The sequence below is a fragment of the Felis catus genome, chromosome D1 (genome assembly GCF_018350175.1).
Source record: "Felis catus isolate Fca126 chromosome D1, F.catus_Fca126_mat1.0, whole genome shotgun sequence".
NCBI classification, from domain to species: Eukaryota; Metazoa; Chordata; class Mammalia; order Carnivora; family Felidae; genus Felis; species Felis catus.
In genome coordinates, this window is record NC_058377.1 from 61,135,047 (window position 1) to 61,144,680 (window position 9,634).

The 9,634-nt window shown below is 37.1% G+C and overlaps 1 protein-coding gene across 1 annotated transcript; it reads right to left on the bottom strand.

The window, feature by feature from the left end:
* Positions 1-5,153: 5,153 nt before the first annotated feature.
* On the bottom strand, positions 5,154-9,634 carry LOC101083703 (olfactory receptor 52E4-like). Its single transcript, XM_045038819.1, has one exon. The coding sequence runs from the start codon at positions 9,372-9,374 to the stop codon at positions 8,355-8,357; it is 1,020 nt and encodes a 339-aa protein (XP_044894754.1). The 5' UTR covers positions 9,375-9,634; the 3' UTR covers positions 5,154-8,354.

The following is a 9,634-nucleotide window of genomic DNA, read 5'->3' on the forward strand; positions in this document are numbered from 1 at the left end:
TATTTTTTGCATATCTTTATTGATTTTTGATTTGTGGTTACCATTCAGTTTGTATATACCACCTTCCATATATAGCAGTCTATATTTAAGTTGATGGTAGCTTGGGTTTAAACCCATTCTTACTCCTCTCTTCCCCACCACTTTTTGGGAAAAAGTGTCACACTTTCCATCCTTTTATTTTGTGAGTCCCTTGATTGATTTTTATAGATATGCTTATTTTTACTGCTTTTGTGCTTCTTGCTTTTCTAACTCTTGCTTGAGTAGAAAAAATCTTTTCTACTCAAAGATTTTTCTTTAACATTTCTTGTAGGGGTGGTTTAGGGGTCATGAATTCCTTTAACTTTTTTTGTTCGAGAAACTCTTTATATCTCCTTCATGATACCCTTGTTGGATAGAGTATTCTTGGCTATAGATTTTTTCCTATTTATTTATTTTTTATTTTACAGAGAGAGACAGAGCAGCATGAGAGGGGGAGAGGGACAGAGGAAGAGAGAGAGAATATCTTATGCAGGCTCTATGCCCAGTGCAAAGCCCAATGCAGGGCTTGATCCCAAGACCCTGGAATCATGAGCTGAGCCAAAATCAAGAGTAGGACACTCGAGTGACTGAGCCACCTAGCTGCTCCATTGGTTGTAGATTTTTTTTTTCTTTTCAGCATTTTGAATATGTTTTGCCACTCCCTTCTGGCCTGCAAAGTTTTTGCTGAAAAATCAGCTGAGAGCCTTATGGGTTTTCCCTTATATATAACTGCTTTCTTTTCTCTTACTGCTTTTAAAATTCTCTCTTTATCAATACATTTTGCCATCTTAATTGCTATGTGTCTTGTTATAGACCTCTTTGGGTTGATTTTGTTTGGCAATTTCTGTGCATCCTGGATCTGGATTTCTGTTTCCGTCCCCAAATTCAGAATGTTTTAAGCTATTATTTCTTCAAGCAAATTTTCTGATCCCTTTTCTTTCTCTTCTCCTTCTAAGATTCCTATAATGCAAATATTATTACACTTGATGGTGTTACCAAGTTCTCTAAGTCTATTCTCATTTTGCATAATATTTTTTCCTCTCCCCTGCTCTGCTTGATTACTTTCCATTTCTCTGTCCTCCAGTTTGATTTGTTCTTCTGCTTTGTCAAATTTACTATTTATTCCATCTAGAGTATTTTTAATTTCATTTATTGTATTCTTCATCTCTGTTTGGTTCTTTCTTATTCCATTGTTAAGGGTCTTACTGATGTCTTCTACTCTTTTCTCAAGTCCAGTATCTTTATAATAATGACTTTTTTAAAGTTTATTTATTTATTTTTGAGAGCAAGAGAGAGAGAGAGAGAGAGAGAGAGAGAGAGAGAGAGAGAAAGCAAGGGAGGGGCAGAGAGAAGAGAGACAGAATCCAAAGGAGGCTCTGCAACATCAGTGCACAGCCTGGTGCTGGGTTCAAACTCATGAACTGCAAGATCTTGACCTGAGCTGAAATCAAGAGTCAGACACTTAACTGACTGAGCCACCCAGGTGCCTCTATGATCATGACTTTATATTCTCTATCAGGCATATTACTTACCTCCATTTTGCTTAAGTCTTTTGCTATGATTTTGTCCTGTTCTTTGATATATACTCTTCTGTATCCTCATTTTGTTTAACTCTGTGCCTGTTTCTGTGTGTTGGAAAAGATAGCTATATCTCCTGCACTTGAAAGTAATGGCCTTATGAAGAAGTCCTGTAGTGCTTTGCTGTGCAGTGTCCTTTGTTCACTGGAAACTGGCACTTCATAGGTGTCTTTTATGTATGATGTGTGTGCCCTACTATTGTGGCTGGGACACTTTTTCCTTCAGTCCAGTCATCTGTAATGTCTCTCTTTGCCTTTTGTGGGCAGTGTTTGGTCCCTGTGGTGTTAGTGGGCCAGTCTGGGGATACCGTGGGCTTTAGTTGACGCAGATCAGGCATTTTCTGGAGACGCAGTAGCACCAAAGGGTGTTTTTCCTGTGGTGTCCTGAGAAGCTTTTTTTGTTGGGCAGAGCCTGCAATCAGACCAATTGTCTCCTTTCAGCCCACTGCTGGGTCTCTATCTAACTGGTATATGGGATTATCTTTCCTTTTCTCTAGGGCAGGACTCACTTAGGAATGGTGTTGACACTCTAGTGCTGCTTGCACACTGCCTAGTCTATGGCACCTCTTTGTATGGGCTCTTGCCAATAGCACATTGGCGAAGGCAGATCTGCTGAAGTACAAGGCAGCAGGGTGCCATGTGTCAGGGCAGCTACATCACCCAGACGGAGGCAGGCTGTCCAGAGGTGTGGATTGGTGGAACCACAGTGTGTGTGTGGAGGGGTGGAGGGTGAGGCAGTGCTAGCAAGTTAGGTGGGGAGTCCACAGTTGACCCTGTGTTTACCCCGGGGAAGGGAAATGGTGTTTGCCAGTTGTCTTCCTGGAGGAGTTCCCTAGAGATTTCTATCCCTCCAGGACACATTTTGAGATTAGTAAATAACTCACTCCTAGGCGTCTTTCAAACTGCTGCTTCTAGGTTGTTTGTTGTGCTGTCTCTTTAAGGGCAAGGACTCAGTGTCCTCTCCTTCCAGGCTCTCCCAGAGGCCAACACACTGTTTGTTTGTTTGTTTGTTTGTTTTTTAATTCCAGGTTTTAAGTCCTTCTGGTTGTAGGAACTTGGTGTTATGGTAATGTTATGGTGATTTGTCTTCTTCATGTGGGCCCCTGGTTTGAGGGTTTGATTCTTTCCCCTCTATATGCCTGCAGCATCCCTCACTCTTGTGGACAGTCCCAAAAGTCTATTAGTTCCACCTGCATTGCCTTTCTACCCTTTTAGGTGTGGTCTCTTCTTTATATTTAGTTGTGGAGTTTCTTCTGCCAGTCCTCAGGTCATTTTCTGGGGTATTACCACTGATGTGAGTGATATCTAGTTGTATCTGTGGGATGAGGTGAGCCCAGGGTCCTCCTACTCTGCCATCTTTCCAAGAAGTCTGGGAAGTAATTGAGTTTTGTATATTAACCTTGTATCCTGCAACCTTGCTTATTACTGCTAGGTAATTTTACCTATGATAATTGCATCATACGTTCACAGACAGTTTTATACACAAACATTCAGAGTTGCTTTATTCACAATGTCCAAAAACTGGAGCCAACTCAAATATTTATCAATTGTGACTTGATGGAAAAACTCAGGTATATCCACATACTATAATACCATTCAGAATTATAAAGGAATAAGTTGATGATACCTACCACATGTGGATAAATCTTAAAATAATATGCTTAGTGAAAAAAGAATATACAAGAAGAAAATAGACATACTGTATAATTACATCTATATAAAATTTGAAAGCAAAACAAACAAACAAAAAACAACCAAAACAAAACAAAAAACCCCAAACTAATCTACAGATGAACTACTATTGCTTGGGAAAGCAGGATGGATTTCAGGAGAAGACAATAAGTGTGTATTTCATAGTCACATGAAGAAATTTAATAAAAGGTATGTTTATTATCTTGGGAATTCTTTCACAGTTGAATACATATGGAAAAATATACTAAATTGTATATTTTAAATATATTCACACTACTGTATATCAGAAAGGAATAAATTTGTAAAAGCATATGAAAAATATCCTCAGTGACTGCCATTCTTACTCATAATATAAGGCAAAGACATTAGCATTACCTGGGTGTTCTACATGTGGGGTTGAAATATCCTTGAACTTTTTCTTCTACTATTTCTCCTTTGCATTCTCCATATGACTCTCAAACTATATTCGCTTCCTCATTTCTTTTAGATTTAAAAGACAGTGAAAAATGTAGTGCTTTTTTCTTCCAATTTCCTCTTATCAGAGTTTGCCCTGTTAAATCTTCTGTTGTTTTCAAATACTTTCTTACATACCATCTACTAAATGATGTTTTCTTGATAACCCCAAATAGAAATAGACCTTCCACCACATACACAATAACCTCTCAGTCTGCTATCTTTATTTTTTTCCATAGCATTTATCTCTGTTTTACTGTATTTATGCTTAAAATTTTGTATTGATAATACAGGCCAGTCTTGCCAAAATGCAATGAGTCCACTATAGCCAATTTCTCCAACAGATTAAAACTAAAACCTGAACAAAATACAAAACAGTTGCCACAGATTTCTATAAAGTTAGCAAATCAATCAAGTCAAAACAGAAAGTAAATTTTGAAGAAGCAACTTGTATCATGTAGGTTCTCAAGAAAATTTTTCCCCTATGTGTTTCCTTCCATTGATTAGAAAGCAAGTATCCAACAGAGAGACGATAGATTGTACAGGGAGCAAAAATGCAAGATATACCTCATTGTTTTCTAGACAGAGAATCAGGAGAAATGCGTCTGTGAGCTGGAGACAAAGAGGAGGATCCTCCTATTTCTTCTTTGTTTTTCTACTAGATCTGACTGAAAGTTATATCTCAGTCACAGAATAATACAAACAGCTAAAACCCCAAGAGAAGGTTTATCTTTCTGGCCAGAAAGAAATAAAAAAAGAAAGAGAAATAAGGAAAATAAAGAAATAAGGAAATAAAGAAAAAAAGAAGGAGGGAGAGAGGAAGGAAGAGATGGATAGAAAAGGGGAAAGAAAGAAGGAAGAAAGGAAGGGAGGAAGGAAGGGGGAAGGGAAGAAAAGAGAAGGCTAGTATTTGAGAATGTGTGTGAAATTCTTATTGTTATCCTTTGTTTTCTTTCTTCTTTCTTTCTTTCTTTCTTTCTTTCTTTCTTTCTTTCTTTCTTTCTCTTTCTTTCCCCCTTCCTTCCTTTCCTACTTCCCCAAGGGTGGTACCCATTTTGATGATATGGTGATACATACCGCTAAATTCTACCAGAAAGGCTGTCTTTCTGGTCATGGAGATGTGAGAGGTGACTCCTGACAACTACAGAATATGAAAAGAATCCTGGAGAAGAGAGAGCTGAATAGGTAGCTCCTTAAATTCTGTATATGAACTGACACCAACTATGAGCTTACTCCTGAGCTGCACATGCATAGGACAGATCCAACAAAACACAGTAAAGGCACTGAGAACTCAATTACTATATAAACCATCTCCAAATCTCAGGATGAGGGACAAAAGCATCCATTAGAACCAACACAGGAAGCAAGATAGGACTTGTAGTCTGAACATAACCAAATTGATTTCCCGGAAAAGATAAAATCAACCTTATACAAAGGATTTTAACAAGATCTATATTCAAAATGTTCATGATAAAAAAAATTTTAAATATTAAACATATGAAAAACCAGAAAACATGTGATTATCAAGGGAAGGAATGATCCACAGATTCCAATCCCAATATCAGTCAGACGTTGGAACTGTCATACAAAAACTCTAAAGCAGTTATGACAATTATTCTTTATGACTTAAAGGTAAACACTGTTGAAGGATGTGAAAGAGAGGTCGTACACAGAGATAACAAAGTATAAAAAAAGAACAATGTCATCATTTTATAAGTAAAAGTCTTAAATCTGAAATTCATCAGATTAGCTCAATAGCAGAATGAAGAAGAAAGTGTAAACTCGATTAAGAAAATGATTAAATCTGGAGAATAGAGAAAAAATATTAAAATCATGAACAGAACTTCAAGGATGTAGAACACATAAAAATCTCTAATATTCATGTCACTGGTGTCCCAGAAGGAGGAAAAAAAAATATTGGGCAGAGAAATATATTTAGTGAAACAATAGGAAATTATTTTTAAACTTGGTAAAAGATATAAATTCATAGATTTTTAAAACTTCTTGATCCCTAAACAAGTAAACTTAAAGAACAGCATACGTATAGAAAGAACATATTGAATTGGTAAAAATCAAAGATAAAGAAAATTTATTGCAAAGAGCCAGAAAAATAAGTCATTATGTGAAGATGAACAATTTGAATGAGTGTAATTTCTCATAATGAAGCTTAAAGTCCAGAAGACAGTGGAACAGTATTTTTAAGCGCTAAAATTTATTTTAAAAAAAACCAGTTAACTCAAAATTCAGCACACAGAGAAAATATATTTCAGGAATGCAGATGAAATAAAGGCTTTGCCAGCTGAGGAAAATCTGAGAGAATCCATCACCAGCAGCCAGTCTCAACATGAAATTCTAAAATGACTTATGGTTGAAGAGAGGTTATACAAATTTGAAAATTAGGAGATCAGTAGTAAAGGGAGAGCAACAGAAATTATAATTATATGGTTAAATATGAAAGTCACTTGCTCCAGTTGTTTAAGATAACTTTTACATAGCTTTTGTGGGGTTTCCATGCATGCAGATGTACATTTGACAACTGCAACATGTAGGGAAGTACAGGATCCCATAAAAGTAAGGTTCTTTTACATTTCACTTGATGTGGTAAAATATTAACTCTAAGTCAATTGTGAAAGGTTAGGTATGTATGTCACAATCTGTATATCAGTGGTTCTCAGTCCTATTTGCTCCCAGTCAGACATTTGGTAATTTCTAGAGATACCATTAGTTGTTAGCAGTATCTAGCAGCCATAGACCAGAGAACGTGCTAAACATCCTGTAGTGCACAGGACAAACTTTCCATCAAATTATTATCTGGCTGAAAATAGTAACAGTGTCACAGTTGGAAAACTGTGATCTAGAGCAATCCCTACAAAATAAAATAAAATAAACTAGATTATAGCCAAAAACCAATAGATAGATTAAAACTCAATACTAAAACTATTTAAATTCAAAAGTAAGCAGTGGGGGGAGGGGATGAATAAGAACAACAAACAGATCAGACTTACGGGAAACACATACAAAAATGGTAAACTTAAGCTCAACCATATCATTAATCACATTAAATGGTACTGGTCTAAACACACCAATTTAAGACAGAGATAGTGAAATTGGATAAAAGAACAAGATCCAACTGTATTTGTGTACAAAAAACTCCTTTAAATATAAATACATAGATAGGTTAAATTAAAAAGTTGGAAAACACATGCCATGTAGACAGTATGTAAAAGAGGAGGAAGTGGCTATATTAATATAAGACAAAGTAGAATTCAGAATAAGAGATACTGTCAAGGATAAAGACGGGTATTATATCAAGATAAAAGAAGATAAATGCATATGCACTTAAGTGCAGAGTTCAAATTACATGAAGAAAATTGATGAAATGAAAGAAAATATTGTCAGATCCACTATTGTATTTGGAAAACTTAAGATTCCTCTTTCAGTATCCATCAGCAATAAAAAGGTGTGGGATACAACCAGAAGTAGATTAGACTAAAATTTGTAACATTAAATATTACTAGAAAAGTCCCCCTTATAATCAGTATACATTAATTACTTTCATTTACTATCTTTACGTATTGCCTATCAGCTTCACTAAGGGAAATAATTTTGCTTCTTTTGTTTACTGTCATGTCTTCTATGCCCATATAAGTGTTGGGCACATTACAGATACTTACTAGATACTTGCTGAGTGGATAGATGAATGCAAAATCAGTCATCATTTTATTTTATTTGCTCATTTCAGGAATAACAGTTCTAATTCTTTGAAATTTTCCACAAGTTTGAAAGATACACAGTGTTTGCACTAGCAGTGGGAATGACTCACTTTGCAATCCATATCAATTCTCAAGGGAGTTCCTAACATGCACCCTTCTCATAAGTTGCAAGCTGAAAGCTCTGTGGCCTACCCAACATTTTTCTCTTCTGCCCATCTCTCACCAACTTTCCCTATGGTTACAGTGAGAGGACAAATCAACCCAATGCAGACTGCCATCTGGATTATCTAGTTGAAAATTCCCCCATTAAAAAAGATAAAAAGGGGCATCTGGGTGGCTCAGTCAGTTAAGCGTCGGACTTTGGCTTGGGTCATTCTCATGGTTCTTGAGTCCGAGCCCTGCGTCAGGCTCTGTGCTGACAGCTCAGAGCCTAGAGCCCGCTTAGAATTCTGTGTCTCCCTCTCTCTGCCCTTCCCCAGTTCATGCTCTGTCTCTCTCTCCTTCAAAAATAAATAAACATTAAAAAAAAGCCACAGTCAGATTGATGTTCTTATTTGGTTAATCTTATAAAATAAACTAATAAACATGTTTCATAAAGACACTGAGAAAACAAACACAAAACACACAGAAGAATTATTTCATAGACTGAAATAATATCTTTATTAGGTGCTACAATATACTAGAAACAGTACTAAACACTTTGTAACCATTAACTTATGACATAGGTATTGCTGTATCTGTTTTACATGTGCATGTTAGTTAAATATAACTTCCACTTATGGAAATAGTAAGTAAGAATTAAGATTCTAATACTTGGTCTTGCTGAAGCTAGAATCTAAGAAATTTATACCAAAGAATTACAAGAGGATGGGAATAAGTGGAAAAATAAGACCCAGAATTCTCAGCTGATTTTAGTCATGAATAATTGTTGAACACATTCTCGGATCTGTCTGGTCCTTACTCCATAGATGATAGGGTTCAGCATAGGTGGTACCAACAAGTACATGTTGGCCAGCAGGATGTGGGTGTGGCGTGGTATATGCTTACTAAAACGGTGGGTGAGGAAGGAAAAAAGAGCAGGGATGTAGAAGGTGAGGATGACACACACATGGGACCCACAAGTGCTGAGGGTCTTCAACCTGGCATCATTAGAAGGGAGATTAAATACAGTACGAAGTATCTGTACATAGGACAGAGAGATGCATGTCACATCAGTCCCAACAATTAAGACAATGACTGCCAAACTATAAAGACTATTGATGGAAATGTCAGCACAAGCCAATTTCACCACAGCCATGTGCTCACAGTATGTGTGGGGGACTACATTGGACTGGCAATATGGCCATCTCCTTACCAGAAATGGATGTGGTGTCATTAGTACTAACCCACGTAGAAGTGCCACTATGCCAACTCGAGCCACCACAGTATTTGTAAGAATGGATGTGTGTCTCAGCGGATTGCAGATTGCCACATACCGGTCAAGTGCCATGGCCACAAGAAGCCCTGACTCCACCCCAGAGAAAGCATGGATGAAAAACATCTGAGTGAGACAGGCATGGAAGCCGATTTCATGATAATTGAACCAGAACATACCCAACATCTTGGGAAGAGTGGAGGTTGACAAGATGAGGTCTGTGATGGCCAACATGGAAAGAAAATAGAACATGGGTTCATGGAGAACAGTCTCAGTTTTGATGATAAAAAGGATAAGTATGTTTCCCATGAGCGCCACAATATACATTGAGCAGAAAGGGATGGCTATCCAAATATGCAAATATTCTAGGCCAGGTATGCCCATCAGGAAGAAGGTACTAGGATTGGTGAATGCAGTGGAGTTAAAGTCAATCATGCTGATTCTGGCTACGTGAAGATATAGTCTTGCTTTCTTTCCTTCCTTTGTCCCTGGAGTGGTCAAGTGCATATATACTCTGGTAAATATACAGTAGGATTACTTAGGTAAAAGTGCAACTGAGCAATTTTATTCATATTTTAAGTCCTCCTTGGTGAGCTTCTCTGAAATTACATGTATTGCATTACTCACTGTCAGCTATTAATCTCATTAAGGACTAGCTTGAGTAAAGACTATCTCCTAAGCTCAGAAACTCCACAACATTCTGCCTGACACTAAGTCTTCTCCTTCTGTCTGTGATAGCCAGGCTAAGCAAAATCTCTTTTTCTTCT

Excerpts from the sequence above, each read along its gene's own strand:
- LOC101083703 (XM_045038819.1), bottom strand. The coding sequence starts at position 9,374 with ATGCACTTGACCACTCCAGGGACAAAGGAAGGAAAGAAAGCAAGACTA.